Source organism: Eublepharis macularius, chromosome 19, assembly GCF_028583425.1.
Source record: "Eublepharis macularius isolate TG4126 chromosome 19, MPM_Emac_v1.0, whole genome shotgun sequence".
Taxonomy (NCBI): Eukaryota; Metazoa; Chordata; class Lepidosauria; order Squamata; family Eublepharidae; genus Eublepharis; species Eublepharis macularius.
The window spans coordinates 18647960-18667121 of NC_072808.1; the positions used below are offsets into that span (position 1 = coordinate 18647960).

The 19162-nt window shown below is 48.7% G+C and overlaps 2 protein-coding genes across 2 annotated transcripts in view; one reads left to right on the top strand and one right to left on the bottom strand.

The window, feature by feature from the left end:
- The first annotated feature begins 2203 nt into the window (after positions 1-2203).
- On the top strand, positions 2204-5895 carry GADD45GIP1 (GADD45G interacting protein 1). The gene is made up of 2 exons (XM_055003575.1): positions 2204-2624; positions 5024-5895. The coding sequence occupies exons 1-2, from the start codon at positions 2269-2271 to the stop codon at positions 5370-5372; spliced, it is 705 nt and encodes a 234-aa protein (XP_054859550.1). The 5' UTR covers positions 2204-2268; the 3' UTR covers positions 5373-5895.
- Positions 5896-7287: 1392 nt separating this feature from the next.
- LOC129346352 (tetratricopeptide repeat protein 39A-like) overlaps positions 7288-19162 on the bottom strand; it is a 46291-nt gene continuing 34416 nt past the window's right edge. The window contains exons 13-18 of the mRNA XM_055003702.1: positions 17711-17802; positions 16836-16956; positions 15081-15192; positions 13727-13841; positions 12415-12531; positions 7288-10930 (exon numbers count right to left, since the gene is read on the bottom strand). Coding sequence (XP_054859677.1) covers positions 10813-10930; positions 12415-12531; positions 13727-13841; positions 15081-15192; positions 16836-16956; positions 17711-17802 — 675 coding nt within the window. The 3' untranslated portion in view covers positions 7288-10812. The remainder of the gene's footprint in view (positions 10931-12414; positions 12532-13726; positions 13842-15080; positions 15193-16835; positions 16957-17710; positions 17803-19162) is intronic.

The following is a 19162-nucleotide window of genomic DNA, read 5'->3' on the forward strand; positions in this document are numbered from 1 at the left end:
TAATGTTCTAACCCAATAAAAATTTTACAAAAAAAAAAAAAAAGTTGTAGCTGAGTCACGGCAACCCCATCGGTGGGGCTTTCCAGGCAGAGGTGGTTTGCCATTGCTGTCCACTATGATTGCTGCTGTCTGTAACTGAGCCTTTTACAAAGCAATACTGGCCATGGCGATTACTCAGAAGGGAGTCCACAAATTTCTAAGCACGCTTGGAACCAGCTGACCATTTCCTTTACCTTCTGCAAGCCTAGAGCAGTGTCAGCACTGCTGGGGCCTCCTACACCAGGGGATGGGTGGCGGCAGAATCTGGTGGCTTTTGAGAAGTGAGGCCAGGCCATGCCTGGTGAGTTAGAAGCAAAAGAGGATGAAAATATGGAGAAAGTGACCAGAAAACATTCAGGGAGGGGGGTAAAGTTGCCACATGAAAGCTTCCGGTGCCAGTAAGTTAGAACAAAACAACAGTCCAGTGGCACCAAGTCTTATAGGTGCTCCTGGACTCTTGCTTTTCTTCTGCTACAGACAAACACAGCTACCCATCTTGCTCTGCTTTCAATGAGGAAACTGTGTAACCAAATGGCACAGAAAGTGGCGCTGCCAACCTCCAGATGGGGACTGGAGATCTCCTACCATTACAAGTGATCTCCACGGAGTGATCAGGCCCCCTGAAGAAAATGGCTGCTTCGGAACAAGGACGCTATGGCATTATACCCCACTGAGGCCCCTCTCTGAACCCTGCCCTTTCCAGGCTCCACTCATGAAATCTCCAGGAATTTCCTGACCTGGACCCAGCAACCTTAAGTGGCACCTTAAAGGCCAATATGATTGGAGTCCAGGGGCACTTTAGAGATCAACAAGGTTTTCAGGGTAGAAGCTTTCAAGAGTCAAAGCTCCCTTCTTACTTTTAGGGTCTCTAAGGTGCCATGAGTCTCCAATCCTGCTTTTCTACTTTAGACAAACACAACCAAGGCTCATTTTGAGGGGGAATGTGCAGGAACGCAGTTCCTGCAGTTCCCCAAAGAGGTCACATGTCAGGTGGCCCCGCCCACCTGACTCTCGGCCATTTTGGGCCCATTTCAGCCTGGATTGGGGCTGAAACGGCCCAGATTGGGCCTCTGACGGGTGGTGGGTCACTCTCCTGCTCAGCAGTGGCCCGATCCTGACCATTTTGGGCCCATTTTCAGCCATTTTCAGCCCCTTTTTTGCCATTTTGGGCCCACTTTCAGCCCTGAATGGCCAGGATTGGGTCCAAAACAGCCAGGATAGGTGATGTCAGGGGGTGTGGCATATGCAAATCAGTTATGCTAATGACGTATATCTGGTGATGGCAAGGGGTGTGGCATATGCTAATGAGTTATGCTAATGAGTTCCTCCAGCTCTTTCTCTATAAAATGATCCCTGAACCTTTCTGAAACTACCATATCAACGTTTGTTCATGAATCAGTTTCCAAAAGTTCAAAATGCAATAAATGCCGATCACTTACAAATAAATGTTGTCACTTACAAAACTTGTGGTAGGGTATGAACTGTTGTGAGTCACAGCTCACCTCTTCAGATAGGTTTGTGCTATTCACATAAATGTACATCTCATTAATGTAACACATCACAAGAGCATAAAGGGCATGGGAGTGCTGTTGGTTCAGGTATTTTAAAATGTCAGAAAGCAGAGGAAAAAGTATTGTTGGCCTCTCTTCCAAGGGCAGGTTATGAAGCACTTGGGTTTCAGCTACTGACTGATGGGAATGGAATATGCTGCTTGCAGAACAGTATCTGAAGACGGGAGCTGTGACTCACGAAAGCTGACACCCTACCACAAAATCTCACCCTTACCACATATATCTGAAGAAATGACTCATGAAAGCTCACACTTTTATCACATCTCTGAAGAACTGAGCTATGGCTCACGAAAGCTTACACACCACCAATTTTGTTAGTCTTATAGGCGCTACCGGACTCTTGTTCTTTTCTACTCCCCTTGAAAGTAAATAGCTGAGTCCCAGTGTCGTCATTTCTGCCATTTTGCAGGCGCGGAGGAGAAACTTTAACGCCCCCCCTTTCCCGCGCTCCCGATTCGAATTCTGCTCCCCAAATGGCATCCACTAAGACGGCCGCTCTAGCATTCCTCTCTCTACGGTGGAACTCCTTCTGCGGCCCTGAGTGATGACGCACGGCACCCCGTGGAGGCGCCCGTCCTTGCGGAGGATGGGCTTCAAGATGGCGGCTGGCTAGCGACCGAGCTGCGCATGCGCAGAAGGAGCGGGCCGGCTCCACAAGATGGCGGCTGCCGTGGCCCGCTGTGAGGCGGCGGCATTTCTCGGGCGGTGGCGGCTCTTGCTCGGCGGCGCCCGCGCTTACAACGCCCGGCCACTGCGGCGCCGGCTGGGCGGCGTGTATATCCCGGACCCGTCCAACCCCCGCACGCCGGAATGGCAGCTGCAGCCCGCCTTCGAGGCCAAGCTCTACGGGCGCCACGGGGCCGCCTCCGGGGTCGACCCGGCCCGGCTCTGGCCCACGCCGCAGCAGCTGGCTGAGATCGAGGCCGAGGAGAGAGAGCTGTGGCCGGCGCTGAGGGACATGGAGGCGGCGCTGGACGTCAAGGAGCGGGAGGCCGAGACCAAGAGGCGGCAGAGGTGGGCGGAGCCGCGAGGTTGCCACCTCCAGGCCGGGAGATTCCTGGAGCTTTGAAGGGGGGAGCCTGGGGAGGGCAGAGCGTGGCAAGGAGAAGGACCTCAGCGGCGTATAAAACCATAGAGTCCACCCTCCAAAGCAGCCATTTTCTCCAGGGGGACTGATCTCTCTCTGCTGCAGATCAGTTGCAATTCCGGGAGATCTCCCGCCGCCACCTGGAGGTTTAAATTTGGCAAGGGACTGCAGCCTGTGAAAATGAAGAAGAGAAGAAAATACCGTGGAGTTTCACCTGTTGAACTACTAGCTTATGAATCCAGAGCAAGTCTTATACATTAAATCAAAAACAGAAATATAATGACGCTGCAATAACAGCAAAGCTATAATGCATGACAATAGAAACCCAAAATTGAAGTACAGAGTTGTTCAAAATTGTTAGAAGGCAATTAACAAAATCAGTTATATTGTTTGCCATAGTTGTATTGATATTTTGTAGGTCTCAGAGTTTATGGAGTTGTTGTCAACTGTATGTTTTATTTGTTTATTGTAAATTTGCTATGGCCAATGGCTAATTGCAATAAACTACTAGCTACCTTGAACAAAATCAGTTACAAACATATACAGTGATGAAACCGAGTAGAAAGTGAAACCTAGTTCTCTCCGTTTCTATTGGGTTTCATCGCTGTATATGCTTGTAATTGATTTTGTGTTTCTGTTGTCATGCATTATAGCTTTGCCATTATTAGTGTCTTTATGTTTCTGTGTTTGATTAACATATGAGACTTGTTCTGGACCCATAAGTCAGTAATTCAGAAGGTAGTTGCCACCTGGAGGTAGGCAACTGTAGAAACAAGGATGTTAATGACATGCACAGTAGTTCTGGCAGGCTGCTCCTAAAGACAGCTGCAGGACTGGTCGTAGCAGAGAGGAGGAGTAAAGCATGGAGGATGCAGATAGGGTAGTCGACCTGCTGGTGAAGCTTAGAGTTCTCCTGGATTGCAATTGATCTCCAGACTACAGAGATCAATTACTCTGGAGAAAATGGCAGCTTTAATGGGTGGATTCTGTGGTTCTTTCCCATCTCCAAACTCAGCAGTCCCTAGGCTCCACCCCCAAATCTCTAGGAATTTCCCAACCTGAAGGTGGCAACCTTCGTTGGAGCCTTCAGTAATGCAAAAGCTGAGTCTGGGGACAAAGAGTCACTCCGGCACAAGGGTATATATGGCTAGTGCCACTTGCTACACACGCAGTGCTTCCCCAAGGCGTGAGAAGTTGCAGTGCTGGTGATAGGTACTTCAACAAAACCACTTCCTGGTCCTGATGGCTTATCAAAAAATATAAGATACATTTTAAGTATCCAGGGAAATAAATCAAAGAAAATGGAAGTATTCCCAATGGACATTTCAAGCAGAGCACAGCAGATAAAATTCAGTTTTGTAATGTATATGGGAGAAAACTGTCTTGCTGTGCACAAAGAACTGACTTAGCAAGGAAAAGTAGTAAGACGTTTAAGATGGGGGTGAAGATATGTGCCTTTTGAAAAGGTGCCCATTCCTACATTGAAGGTATGCCTCACTGTGGCCACGGAATCCCGGATAAAAGGGCCCTAAATGTCAGAATAGTAAAGAGTCCAGTAGCACCTTTAAGACTAACCAACTTTATTGCAGCATATCGAAAGCTTATGCTGCAATAAAGTTGGTTAGTCTTAAAGGTGCTACTGGACTCTTTACTGTTTTGCTACTACAGACTAACACGGCTATCTCCTCTGGATGTAAATGTCAAGAGTCTGTCTTCCTTCACCACCAGTATCTCTTGCCTCCAATAGTCCAGAGGAACACTAAAAATACCTAGCTAAACATTTTTATCGCACCCTTCCTTCAGGGAGCTCAAAGCGGCATACAGTACAGTGTTACAAAGGGTCTCTGTTAGGAAAAAGCAGCATATAAACATCTAAATAAATAAATCCAAATTTAGCAGCCCAAAACTAGAAAATGAAAGAACTGGTGAAAATTTCAGGGCTGCTCCTGCAGCATCTCATTCTGCTGAACTGTGTCAGTTCCTTGCTTATTATCCACTGTCCCAGGATGGTGTCTCTACCTTGTACAGTGTAATTCTTCTCCAAAAGTATGTACCTGGAATAATAACATTTGATTTATATACCACTCTTCAGGACAACTTAACACCCACTCAGAGCGCTTTACAAAGTGTGTTGTTATCTTCACGACAATCATCCTGTGAGGTGGGTGGGGCTGAGAGAGCTCTGAAGAGCTATGACTGACCCAGCTGGCTTCAAGTAGAGGAATGGGGACTCAACCCCGGTTCTCCAGATTAGAGTCCTGCTGCAGTGTGTTCCTTGAACTCTTGGAGGAGGTAGATGACTGTCTTGCTTTTGCTCTTTCCACAGAGAGGAGCTCATTGCTGCCAGAATGGCCAAGATGCCCCAAATGATTGCAGACTGGCGCCGGGAGAAGGAGGAGCGCAAGGCCAAGGAGCATGAAGAGAAAGAGCGGCGGCAGCGGCTACTGGCCGAGGCCCGTGAGCGCTTTGGTCATAACCTGGATCACCGCAGCCCCCAGTTCCAAGAGCTGATGCAAGAGATGGAGAAGGCTAGACGGAAAGAGTTGAAGCAGCAGAAGAAACAGCGGCGAGAAGAGGCCTTGGCCAAAAAGGCAGCGGAAGCAGCAGCTGCTGCTCAGCTGCCAGCCGTCGAGGAAGAGGCAGAAGTAGAAACATCATTGAGTCAGACCACGTAAAGTCTCTCCAAACTAAAATGCACCCTGCAGTGGCGGATCGTGACTGCAGCCTTGGTGGACTCCCAGAAACGCAGCAGGTTTACTTCAGCGTACTTGACAGTGCTTCGAGGCCCACACAAGTGTCGCTCTGATGGGCATAAGGAAGAACGCACTTCAAGTGTCCTGTTGCTCGTCTCCATGCACACAGGACACCGACATGGGCATAGCTTGGGAAACTCCTGTATGCCGCTACTTCTTGCCAGCGGGTCCTGGAATTGATGCTTCCCGTCCGGACGCTGCAGTTTCTTCCATGGCAGCAAGCTTCCTCTGTCACTACAGACTAGCTTGCTGAACTGGTCTGTGAAGTTAGTCCAGTGATCACCATTGAGATTTCCCTTGGCTTTCTGGACTTGTTAAAAAATAACCACTGAGGGTTTATGAAATGCTAAAAAAACCTCTAGGGCTCATACAAAATACATACAAAGATAGAGCCTGTTGAAGGAACGATCTAAATAAAACTGCAGCAGCAACTCTGAACCTGCAAAAAAACCCCAGCATATTGTGTTTTCATTTCTTACATTTGTCTTCTGCCCTTCAGGGAGCTTAAAGTTTTACATTTCAACGAAACTGTGAGAGGTAGGTTAAGCTGTGACTTGCCTAAAACCGTCCAGCGCACTTCATAGCTCAGCAGGTACAGATTCTGCTGTTTTGGTCTGGGAGAGGCAGTTTCTCCTGAAATACTTCTGTGTAGCTATTAAAGGTAGAGAAACGAGTGTATTGAAGCTGGCAGCCCAGACTGGGGAACCATTACTTGAGCCAGAACTATAGACCTGTTGTTTGCTCACCTCTTCCTTGTCTTTAGAGAAAGCAGGGTTGGAAGGAACGAGAGAGCGGGCCTCCAGGAGAGACCCATGAGAGAAAAGGCTTCTGTCGACTAAGTGGGTGCGGCTGCGTTTAGCTGTGGCAGGGCCTTGTGTGAGCGGAGCACTCCTTCCCCTCTGTATTGCCACCCTGCCTGCTGACAGCCCTTTGGGGGTCTCGATTAAAGGCTGGACCCGTTCCAGCATTGTTGTATGCCGTTGCGATAGCGCCCTCCCTGAGATTGCCAAATTACCACCTCCCAGAGACAAGGGGCTGACGTCCTAGCTTGCTTGCATCTCACCACCCCCAGCCCAGAACGTCCTTTTTTTCTCTCACTGGCATCAGGGAGTGAAACAGGTGCCATTACCTGGAGTTCAAGCGTCAGATAGAGGTTATGGGGTTAGTGTCAGACTAAGCTTGGAGGAGAGGCCAGGGTCCCATCCCCGCTCCCCCCAGAACGCGGGCAGTTGCGTGCTAAGTCTAACATCAAAGGGTTGTTACGAGGATGAAATGAAAGTACTACTGCCCTTGAGCGCCTTGGAGGAAGCGGATTGAGGAGATCCTGGAGCGGATTTTGATGACGGAACACTTTGTCTCGAGCAGCAGCTTTGTGCTGGAGTATGTTACAGAAGTAAATGTGGTTTGCGTGTGGCGTATTCTCGCTCATCCCTCCCCTGCTGTCCTGCTAGCTGAATTTGGCCCTTTAAAAAGCAGCCCACGCAGGCCTCTCTGGGTCACCTGCCTGGCCCAGGGATGAGGTTCATAGTGTAGTGATCTGCCTCCCTCTACTGGCACAGCTGGGTAAGAACCTCCATTTTTGGAGAGGGAGCCAGAATTCCTACAAACAGCCTCTGGGAGGGAAGGGGAACAGTATTCTTACAGAGAAGTATTTTTACAGACACCAGAGTCACAGAGGCCTTTGGGGGCAGCAGATGCTTTCGTTGACAGGTTTCCTCCTTTTCCAGAATCTCTTCCTTGGGCATGTAGATGTTCAAAGCATAGATACTAAGCTTCATAAATAAACCAGAGAGGGCATACGGGTTTCCTTGCAGCATTTTCATTTGTCTTCTTAACAACCACTTTTATTTGCCTTAACAGCCAGATGAGGATAGAGAGGAAGAGGATCCCTTTGGTTTCACGTAGTACTTGCATACAATAGTTTTGACCTAACGTGCAGTTGTGGAAGTCATCATTTGACTGACTACCGCCTTTATCTTCTAATTGAGACCCTGTCCTCTAAAAGAACATGACTGTGTTAAAAAGCCTGACAGCAAATGTCTGTGTTTTATTAAAACAGCAGAGTTTCTCATATAAATTATTTTTACTTTACACGTGTATCACAATTAAATTAAAATCACCCAATGGTAGAACCAAGATTTCCCCCCTGCTGCTCTTACAGGAAGAGCTAAACTGCTGAGCAAAACTACTTTCTTTAAATTCCCCTCCTGCCCATCTCCACTTTCCTAATTGGCAACAGCAGTAAAAGCATGGTTCTCTGCTTCTTTATTTGAGATTTCAAGGAGCAAATTTCACTTCGCTAACCTATCAGAGGCCATTAACCAGCTCGCTGTAGCGGGCCTTCCCTGCTCCAAGAGCGAGAGCAATTTCAGGTCAGCATCCAGTTTGCCCTGCCTGTGATGAACTTAAAAAATCAGTAAATTTCTGTGTTGCATTTTCAGTATGTTTTCAGTTATTTTTTTCATTTCACCTTGCAAAGCACTCAGTCCATCCTGTGCGTTCCTACATGCACCTAACATCACCAGCTTGTAAGCTTCATGCATGGGAAACGGCTTTTATCTGGCAGCTGCTCTTCACATTACACTGTTTAGTTTCAGGTGCTGCAACATCTTTGGCGATACTTGAATTAGCACTTCATTGTGCATGTCCCTCGTCTCTCCTACTATGTTAACATGCCAAGCCATGGGGAACTATTTTAACTAGAACACAGGCGAGGAAAAGTTAAGAGAAGGTAACCCATGTTAGCCCTTTCTTGCCAAAAGACACAAAACAGACCAAGTGTTTTCACAACTCAATGACAAATGTAAACACTGCAGTGTTCTTTTTCAGACTCGACTGCTGGGTGTTACTGAAAGCTGGCGATGCACTGGCAGGAGAGGCACTTTCCAAACCAAGTTACAATTCCTGGGGCTCTGCCCAAAGAGAAACTGAGTCTCTGTTCACGCAGGTGCATATATTCTTAATGCTTTTAAATTGCATGCTTTTTAGAAACACAGAAAAGGTTCCACAGAACCCCGTAAGGCAGAGAACTGCTAAGCAAGGCAAGCTGTGTCACTGGATTGGCAGCTTAATCTGCAAAACAAATGAGGTAGAGACAATTTCTTTAAGATAGCGTCAGCCTAGCAGCAGCTTGCTCTTCCTTCGCCCTTGCCTCCTGCCTCTCACAGGACTCAGAAGGCACGGTGCTGGTTTTATACTAACACTTGCTCTTGAATTCCCACAACACTGCTATCATTTACTTCCAACCTTCGTTATTAGCACAGCTTCCCTCTTGCCGGGGAAGCTGCTCCAGGTTGGACAACAATAATTTCCTGTTGCAGCTTAATAGCAAGTCACCTGGACAAATTACTGGGAGGGCCGTGGTTTGGCATAGGACAGGATGAGAAGGGAACAAATGTTTCCCTGCCTCTTCGCAAAACTTGTGCACTTCAGTTGCATTGGTTGGAAACATCAAGAATTTGACAGGACTTGCTAAGCAGTGGTAAGGAAGGAGTCAGCATGTGTCTTTTGAAGGTGGCCAAGCCATGGGGGTTCCTGATGCTAAAGCAGCAACTGTTAAGTACTGAGCATGACTACCGTTGGCCAAAGGAAATCACCTGGTATCATCCCCTACTGACATTTTATGCACGTTCTGTTGTGGCATGTCCCCCCCCCCAAAATGCCATTTGACCAAACAGACTATGCTCCTTACTTGAAAATTGCTCTGCTTAGAAAGAGGCAGACGGGAGAATTGATTAGTTCAGGCCTGTGGAACAAGCAAGCAGTGGTGCTTGAAAATCTGTGCTTTCTTCCAGGCATGCTGGTTTATGAAGCCACTTACACCACAACTTTTTTTAAAAACAAATGCTAAAGCAAACAGATCTAAGATAAGGCTTTAACACATCTCTAATTTGAACAACCCCTGAGTAAAAGTTGGGCCAGAAGAACATCTGACAAGAGTCACCAATGCAGGGACCTGAGCTGCCTTTTGTTCCTACTCCAAAGACCCTCCTTATAGCAAAATGGTGCTATCCAGCAATGGTGGGACATCTCTGCAAGGGGCTTGCGTGCCGCAGTGAATCTGTGAAACTTGTGGCTAGAGGCTATTGCACATCAGTGCAATAATCAGGTTCAAAGGAGATCCAGACATTCCAAAAGCAGGTTCATGAATTGCTCTTAAAGCAGGATGGTCAGCAATGAAAATGCACGCACAAGAGCAAAATGGAATGGAACTAGAAGGGGTCCGTTCACAAGTGCCCTGTAGCGGCTTCTAGGCCCAGCTGCTGTCACAAAGTGAAACAACTAATGTAGGAGACTCTTTTTTTCATCCTCCCCTCCTCCAAAAAGATAAGCTATGCTAGAACCTTCATCTGGGGCAACAATGGTTAGGTCTCTGCTGAATTCCGCTGCATATATCCAAAATGCCTGTAAGCGTATTTCTTGTCCACCAGTTGGAAACTCCAGGGAAAAAAGCTCCCTCCGCCACTGAAAAAAGAGAAGGCCACGGAGAGAGAGGAGTTTCCATCCCGTGCAAAGTGCTCAGAGTGGGAAGTCTTAAATACCAGCTGGACACAGAGAAGGTCTCTGACAGTGGTAGCAAGGATTCGGAAAGCAAACGGCAACCTGCTAAGAAATACAAAGCAGGAAACCAAGGGGCCTTATTTTTTCCACGTTCTGAGATTGGAGGGAAGAGGGAGAAAAAGGAAGAGGGTATGCCGTCAAGTCACAGACGACTCGTGGCGACCCTGTCCTTGAGGTGTGCTCGGAAGTGAGTAGAGATGGCTTGCCGTTGCCTTCATCTACAGAGCAACCCAAGTTACTGACTGTGGCCAACCCCTGCTTAGAGGATGAAGAGTCTGGGTGAAGTTGGGCTATTTAGGCTGTAATTCCTGCAAAGGCCAGTCGGTGGCAGCTGAAATAAAAGGGGAGGGAACCCCTCCAAGGGTCAGGATGGAAAGCGGGGAGAGTGGCACGTTGCTGGGCAGAGACTTGGGCAGTCACTGGTGCCTAGACACCTGGCCGGGCAGGATGGAGGGGTACCTGCAGGTCAATGGGGGCCGTTCTGCCACTTTGCTCTAAGTTGTAGGACCCTGAGTGAAGAGACTGACTGATGAAGTGGGCTTCACTGATTAGCAAGCATCATTTCCCCGTCTGGTTTGGGGAGCTAAACTCCCATCTAGATAAAGCCTACCCATTCCCACAGACAACGTGTCAGGCACTAAACCTTTAGAGCCAAGTGGCACAATTTTGGTGACAACAAACTCCTTTGTACTGATCCACCCAAAGATCACAAAGCTTTGGCAGTTTCTCTCTTTGGTCCAGGCGATGCTAAGGGCGGCCTGCCTCTTCCTTCGCAGCAGAAGGCAGGGAGCGCTTTCAGTTCCTAGGAAGGGCTGACTCCGTCTGCTCCATTTTCTTCCTGAATGGCCTTAAGTTTGGATAACACAGCATGGATCCGGAAGAGAGTTCGCGACTCCATCGAGTAGTTCTTGTAGTTGTTCCTGTTGGGAGAAGCAATTCAACAACAGTCATACCCCACACACTGTTCAGTAGTGCTATATATTCTACATGTTTTTTAAAATAAAAAGATGCACAAAGAAGTCAAAATTGAGAACCTAACCAAAACAACCGTGCCTGTTTTACTATGTAGAGGTCCTTCTTTTTCTGTTAGCTGTGAGGGACGAGAAGATCTCAGCCCTGCCTGTCCTGCTGGCACTTCCTGGATGAGCGTTTCATCGGGAAGTATCAGAAGGCTTCAGTCTCTACTCTGAACATAAGAGGCGTTCTGCAGGATCAACTCAGTGTTGCATCAAATCCAACATCCCGTTTCGTAACAAGCAGGGCCAAGCAGTGTTTTACACAATTTAATCACTGGTTGAGCAAAGAAGCTACTGTCTGTCCTTAATCTGTTGCTTGTCAACTCCACTGGGCGCCCCCAAGTTCTAGTATCACGGAGCAGGCGGAAAAAGCTCTTTCTCCACTTCCTCTACCCCCTTGCATAATTTTATAAACCAAACCCTAGGCACTTTAACTCTTTCCTCATAGGAAAGGTACTCCAGGTCTCTTAAATCATCTTGGTTGCCCTCGTCTTCGCTTGTCCCAGCTTGGCAATGTCCTTTTTGGAGAGGTGGTAAACAGAACTTCAAATGAGGCTGCGCTACAGATTTATAGAGGGGCATGACAATATTTGCCATTTTACCCACTGTGGTACCCCAAGTCAACCTTTTCATTGAACTCTCTGCTAAAACCCCAAGATCTTTTCTGTCTTGGTTTCTGGCATCAATTTAGAAGGAGGATTTCTTGTTCCAGTGTGCATAATCTCCCTTTACAAAGCTGTTCCCTCACTAATCCAATTTTAAAAGACGAGATTTTAAAGTTCACATTGTGTTTTATGGGTGCTCTTGTCTAAAGCCTGGACGGGAAATAACATTTTATTGTTGTCTGCAGCAAAATAATGAACAAAATACTTGTCTAGAAAATTACTCATATTCCTATTCAAATCGCTAACATTTTATTTCAGAAATACTGTCGCCCTAAGCAAGACAGGGCTGGGCTGGAACCAAAGGTTGGTCCCGTCAGTTCTGAAGGGATGGGCCGAAGGATCGGTGGTAGAACGTACGCTTTGCATATACAGAAGGTCCCCGTTATAAAGGGATCTCTTACAGCACCCCTGGGGAAAGTTCTATTAGTTCAATTAGACCGTGCTGGATTAAATGGCGCAACCGTGCAACTCAAGGTAACTGCTTCTCATGTTCCAGTATCCTGGTCTCAAACCTCAATACTGGTTATTAGATAGAAAACAGTTTTTTTTCCCAGGCAGAACCAGCAAAGGAGTCAACGGTTGAGAATATTGTTCCCTTTCCCCCATGGAGTTTTTCCAGAGCTCAGCCATAACGCTGATAGTGAATAGATGGGGGCTTCTGCGTAAGAGCCTCTTCTCTTCCTAAAAGCAAAGCGTTATAGGAAATCCTGAGCGCTCACTTACTTGGCCCTGCGGAGAAGCCGCACGGCCTCTTCGTTCCGGCCTTGCCCCACGTACAACAGGCTCAGCTCTAGCAGTGCGTTGGGTACCAGATAGTGGTCATAGCGGATCCTCTTCTCGCTGCAGATAAGCACGCATGTAAATTAGGCAAACCCGTTGTCCAAGTGGAGGCCTTCCTCTTTTCAGTGTCCGGATGCAGCAAGAGAGGGAGGGGAGCTAACTTTTCATAAAGCAAGAAAACCAGTAGGAACCAGACTGGTGTTTTGAGCAGAATATGGATAGGCAGGCACATCAGAAGTTTGAGAGAGCAATGACATCCACATAACTACGACGACTGTGAGTCTCTCTACATGAGACATCTGACAGGTGAAGAACACGTATCGGGAGATGCAATGGTAGCCAGAAGGGTAGTTTAAAAAGACAGAGCCGGAGGCAGGGCAAAGGCTTTGCTATACACTGGAGCTGTGTGAAGGGGCTGTGAAATGCCGGAAGGGAAACTTCAGCCCATTAGAACCTCTCCAGGTCCAAGCCCAGCTCTGGAAGGCAGCTCCAGCCCATTTCCATTCCTCGCTGCCCTCTGGTTGCCATCCCACACAGTTTTAGACTGGAGAGGTGAAATTGGCAGAGGCAAAGATGAAATTAACAAACCCTCTGAGGAGCGATCTCCACCAGCTCTGTCTTTTAAAACTATGTTTCCGGGCTAATGTTGTGTCTTCTGAAGGGAAGGGCCGAAAGATCGGTGGTAGAACGTACGCTTTGCATATACAGAAGGTCCCCGTTATAAAGGGATCTCTTACATCACCACTGGGGAAAGTTCTATTTGTTCAATTAGACTGTGCTGGATTAAATGGCGCAACCGTGCAACTCAAGGTAACTGCTTCTCATTTCCATTCCTTGCTGCTCTCTGGTTGCAATCCCACACAGTTTTAGACTGGAGAGGTGAAATTGACAAAGCCTTCCAGGAGGCGGCGATAAAATTAACAAACCCTCTGGGGAACGATCTCCGCCGGCTCTGTCTTTTAAAACTACGCTTCCCAGCTAACATTGCGTCTCCCTAAACTTGACAAACATGTACCAAGGCATCTTGTGTCAAAAGACTCTTTGTCAGCTGCACAGACACATCATGCCTAATCCTAGACCTAGCTCCGAGATTAAGCAACATCTGATTGCCTTCATGCGCTGGAAAGATCAGATTGGAGAAGATCTCTCCCTCCTGCCTGGTGGAAGGAAAGTTGGGGTGTCTTCCCCCACCGAAGCCCGTATGTTCCTCTGACAAGAAGCAGATTGGGGGGAGGGGCGCTCTAGGGCATCTCACCTGGCATGGACAGCACTGAAGCAAGCCTCGGCCTCTGTTGGACTGCGCAAGTGCTTGAGGACTAGTCCCTTGAGAAGCAGAACCAGACACTGATCGTCCACCTGGTACTCACTGGCTGGAGAAAAGGGGGAGGGAAGAGTAAGAAGAGAGAACACAAGGCCAAGCCGCTCCCTCTCCTCCCCAGCTGCCCTGTAAGGGCTACTGAAGATGGGATAAGGAGAATGCCTGCATGGCTAAGAAGCCTTTCTGCAACAGGCAGCTACTTTGCTCTAACTCCACAGCTAAGAAAACACATCAGAGCTTAGCTCTACATGGACTTAATAAAAATAATAATAACATTCAATTTATATACCACCCTTCAGAACAACGTCCACGCAGATCTGTTTACAAAGTATGTTATTATTATCCCCACAACAATCACCCTGTGAGGTGGGTGGGGCTGAGAGAGCTCCGAGAGAGCTGTGACTGACTCAAGGTAACCCAGCTGGCCTCAAGGAGAGGAGTGGGGAATCAATGAGGAAGATTCTCAACAGCAACGATCCACAAATACAGACGCAGTGCTCCATTGGGGGTGTGAGAATAGCAACCAGCCAGAAGAGCTGTTTGCATCATTTGAAAACTCAAGGCGGGTAAAAAACGCTCTGAGATTGTAGCTGGAAATGTTAGTTAGGTAAGTGGACCTAGAAGGGTCGAATTTAATTGATTTATACCAAGGAGCTGCCTTAGATTTTAATACTGAATATCGATCAGTCAGTGCGTCTGAATTGTAAATCCAGTCCCTGAGTTGAAAATTGTCTCCTGAAGCCCCTAAAAGATGTTCAGGGATATCTTTGAAAGATGGTATTGAGGAAACTAGAGCGCATGACGTCTTTGGATAGTAAAGAGCTTACTGAATGATAACTAGAGAATTTAGATCTTCCTGACCAGAACCACTTGTGTCACCTACTTTCCACCACCCATGGCTCCCAATCTCTGGGCCAAGCTACAAGTGAGGAATGACACTTGAACAGCAAGTGAACAGACTCGCATGTATTCCTCCCTGTTCACTTGCCCTCCACTCGATCACGTAGATCAAGTGGAGGGCAAGTGAACAGGGAGGAATAAACGTGAGTCTGTTCACTTGCTGTTCAAGTGTCATTCCTCACTTGTAGCTTGGCCCTCTGGCATCACCCTTTTGGCATTCACAGGGGATGGAAGGCATTAGCAATCTGCTTCAGACGGACAGTACACAGCATCCAACACTGACAGTATATAGCATCCCACCAATGTGAAACGTATGCCAAAAAGGCACATAGAAACTTCTTTTAGCACACATCCGTCCCCACTTCTGTTTCCTGTCATATCAGCATGTTACCTGGCACTTCTTGCAGTTGCTTCTCAGCTTTCACCAGAGTGTCCAGCGTGCCCTCGAGCAGTTCCTGCTGCTTGCGCAAGACGGTGAATCCGTTCCACATATACATCATCTCCTGAGAAAGAGAGCATGCGCAGGGGCTCATGGAGAAACAGCAGCAATCAGGAAGGAATTGCCGCAATGCATCCGGAAGAGAACCCGACGCCTGACCTTCCCAACACACAGTCATCGCAGATCGAAAAAGCCTCCCCCCCCCCACACTACAATCCTCTCGGGCAAAACCAAAAAACAAAGAAGAACTTGAAATAATATTTTAAAACTAGCACAATGCCCATTGTGTGGAAAAAATACAACGGGATCTAGCAAACTGATTTGGTGGGCCCCCTCCCAGCGGCAAGCGGGCGCTTCGCAGTGGCCTGGAGGCCAGCGTCATCGGCAGTGTGTCTGTGCGAGGATAAAAAGTGAGTCGTCGCCAATACGGCTTGCCTTTTATATATTAGGATAAAGTTCACTGTGGAAAAACCAGTCCTGAAGAGGTCCAGGTACGAGACAGAGAGGGCTTTCCAGGCAGGCAGTAGAAGCCGAAGGCAGAGATCGGAGAAGCACTCTAAAAAGCTAGTCTCAAGAGCCAAACGAAACATTATCTTTTTAAGGAGTTCGCCGTGAAGCCAATTTGTGTTTCCCGCAGCAACACAGCAGCTGCAGAGAATGGCTTCTTTTAAAAAAGGAGAGCCCAAACAGCCTCGGAACGCCAATGCAGGGAGGAAGGGCACTTGCCTTCCCTCCAGCCATTTCCCCATGCAAAAAAAGCACAAAGGGGGAACGGGGACGGGGGAGATACTTCCCAGTTTTTGCTGTTCGACGTGCACAGAATATTCCACATGGAGCAGCAGCAGTAGCAGAGAGACATCTCCCCCCACTCCAGCACAGGAAAATGGCTTGGGGGGAAGGCAGAAGGCCGCCCTCCCCTCTCCGCCTCCCCAGCAGCGTTCTGAGCTTGTCTGGATTCTCCTTTTTTAAAAACAGCCATTCCCTGCAGTTGCTGCGTGGAATACAAGCTGGCTCATGAAAAAGGTAACGTTTCATTTGGTTCTCAAAAGGAGTCAAGCTGCACACCTGCTTTTATCCTCTTTGCTCATGCTCAGACAGCCATGGAGGGCTATAAGAGTATCATCAAGTTTGGGCAGACAGTTCCAGGGATCCCCCTAACGCCTGATCCCAGCGCCTAGGAGAGCTGCCTTCCTCCTGTTGCCTGGGAATCCTGTAAAATGGAAGAGAAACAGGCCTAGGAGCCTTAAAATGTCAGACGAATACGATCAAATATTTCTGGATTTTTTAAGGAACCAATTACTGGTATTCCAGGAAACCAATACCTGAATATACAAGCAATACAAGTAAGGTATTTTCTGGTCGTGTATTCGGACCAGAAATATTTGTAAACACATCTCCTTAGAACAGCGTATCCTTCACCCCGGAGGCTTGAAAAGATGTATCTGGCGTACAGTCACTACATACACATACTATGTGGAGTACACGCATGTGTTTGCTGCATATCTGCTGTGACAGAAAAAAAGCGTGTGTGTCTTTGATGTCCACGAACCGCTTTGCAGTTGCCAATGAGGCATGGCCACAAAAAGGCTCTCTTCTGGCTTGAGACCTTTGGCCCATACCTCTCCAGGGCCTCTCACTCAAGAGGCCTTGAGGCCCCTAGGGAATCCGTTTCGTCCTACAAGCATCAAGCAGGCTTCCCCTTCTTACCAGGGCCGGCACCGGCAAAGGAACGTGCTCGCTGGCTTTGTAGCGCCTTGCTTTGCGGATGGCAAATTTCTCTGTGGGCGGAGACTTCCCAGCAATCTTCTGCTTGAAGGAAGAAACCTGCCTGCAAGGAAAAGACGGGTGGAGGGAGTCCCTGCGGCCTTGTTCCCAACCCCTGGGCATCCCACTTGGGAACTGAACAGAGACTGCGCTTCCTGGAAGCCTTCACGCAGGACACCAGAGATCACTGGCAAAGGTCACACAAAGAACCTGATCATCAGCAGTCCCACACTGAGAGCTGCTGTAGCACAGTGGGTAAGTGGTTCAGCTGCAAATCAGCACTCTACTGGTTCAAATCCCACTACTGCCATGAGCTCAGTAGGTGGCCGTGGGCAAGCCACTCCTCTCAGCCCCAGCTCTCCAGGTGCATTGTGGGAATTATAATAATAGCACTAATTTGTTCACCGCTCTGGGTGAGGAACTATTCTGTCTAGAAGAGCGGTATATAAGCTCAGTTATTATTCTGACCCCAGCCTGGGACCGAGGGTTGCCAACTCTGGGTTGGGAGATTTTGGGGTGGAGCCTAAGGAGGACGAGGGTATAATGCCATACCGTCCACCCTCCAAAGCAGCCATATTCTCCAGAAGTACTGATTTCTGCAGTCTAGAGATCAGTTTTAATTCCAGGAGCTCTCCAGGCCCCACCTTGAGGTTGGCAACCCTACCCAGGAGCCCAAGGCGCCGCCAGCGCACAGCAAAGCATCTGCAAACGTGAGCCTGCTAGAAGTGACAACCGTCCTTCGCCTCCTTCCTCCCTTCTGCTGAAGCTCTCCCTCTCCCCCCCACCCCCGTTCCAGAAGCCAGCAGGGGACCTCTTACCTAAAGAGAGTGACCTCATCCTCCCCAAAAGGTCGTGGCTCCCCGTTGGGCAGCATGCTGAGGAAGGCAGCCTTCATGTACACGTACATCGCCTGCACAAAAACAGTAAGAGTGCTTGGAGGAGATCAGTGGAGGGGAGGCATGAAGAGAGCCGGTGCTTGGCTCTCAAGGCCCCTTCTTATATGCCCAGGGTAATGCTGATTGCCAGGGCTGGATCTATGGTTGCAGGCGCCCAGGCCAACCCAAGTCTGTCCACATGTGCACAGCATGCGCATGCTCCCGGCACCGCATGATGGTGTCACTTCTGTGATGTCATCACACAGGGCGGAGCGTGCCGCCCATGCGGCAAACCGGGTGCCCCAGCGCAGGGCAGGCGAATGGGGTGGGCTGCCTTTTGCCTGCCCTGCAGGACAGGGGGTGCGTGGCAAGCCGGCCATCCCGTCCTGTGGGGCAGGCGAAAGGCAGCGCAGGGAGCTGGGAGGCTGCCCACGCTGCCACCTGCATGCTCCCGGCGGCTGGCAGCTGCGCCCGGCACCCCCTCAATCCGGCCCTGCCAATTGCCACTTTGGGGTCAGGAAGGAATTTTCCTTCAGGCCAGATGGGCCAGGGATCCTGGAGGTTTTTTGCCTTCTTCTGGGCATAGTACAGGGATCGCTGGCAGAGGCTGGAGGGGAGGGAGATAGCTGTGAATTTCTTGCATTGTGCAGGGGGTTGGACTGAGGAAGGCAGGACTCTAATCCGGAGAGCCAGGTTTGACACCCCCCCCCCACTCCTCCGCTTGAAGCCAGCTGGGTGACCTTGGGCTAGCCACAGCTTCTAGGAGCTTTCTCAGCCCAACTCCCCTCACAGGGTGATTGTTGTTGTGGAGATAATAATGACATACTTTGTAAACCGCTCTGAGTGGGTGTTAAGTTGTCCTGAAGGGCGGTATATAAATCAAATGTTGTTATTATTATTATATGACCCTTGAGGTCCCTTCCAGCTCTGTGTTTCTATGGAAGTCCACCAATGGGGACCTGTCCCTGCAGGGTGTATGGAAAATACCCTTAAACTGGTGCCTAAATGTATACCTTTGAAACTTCGGTGGAAAGTCCCTTGGTCTGTTAATTGGATGCCCCTGTGGGTTACTTTGTTCTTGTGAGAAAGTGTCCATGAGAAGGCTGAAGCCTGGTAGCTGAAGTTGTCTCCTAGCTCTACTCTCCATAGTTTCTCATGCTGCACGTGGAGGTATTATGTGCATGTGTGGCAGCAGAAATGGGTCACACACATCCTGCGCTGTTTTTGCATGGGGAAAATGCTTGGGAGAAAGGCAAAAGCTTTCCCTCCTTCCGCAGCAGCTTTCCGAGCTCCTTTGGGCTCTCCTTTTTTTGTGCAAGCCATTCCCCAGATCTGCTGTGTGTCTGCGTGGAGCCCGGATTGGCTCCGTGGTGAACTCATGAAGGAAGTAATGTT

What these genes read in the sequence shown, in the direction of transcription:
- GADD45GIP1 (XM_055003575.1), top strand. Translation starts at nt 2,269, where the DNA reads ATGGCGGCTGCCGTGGCCCGCTGTGAGGCGGCGGCATTTCTCGGGCGG. An exon ending in GAGACCAAGAGGCGGCAGAG is followed by an intron (nt 2,625 to 5,023) that starts GTGGGCGGAGCC and finishes CTCTTTCCACAG; the next exon opens with AGAGGAGCTCATTGCTGCCA.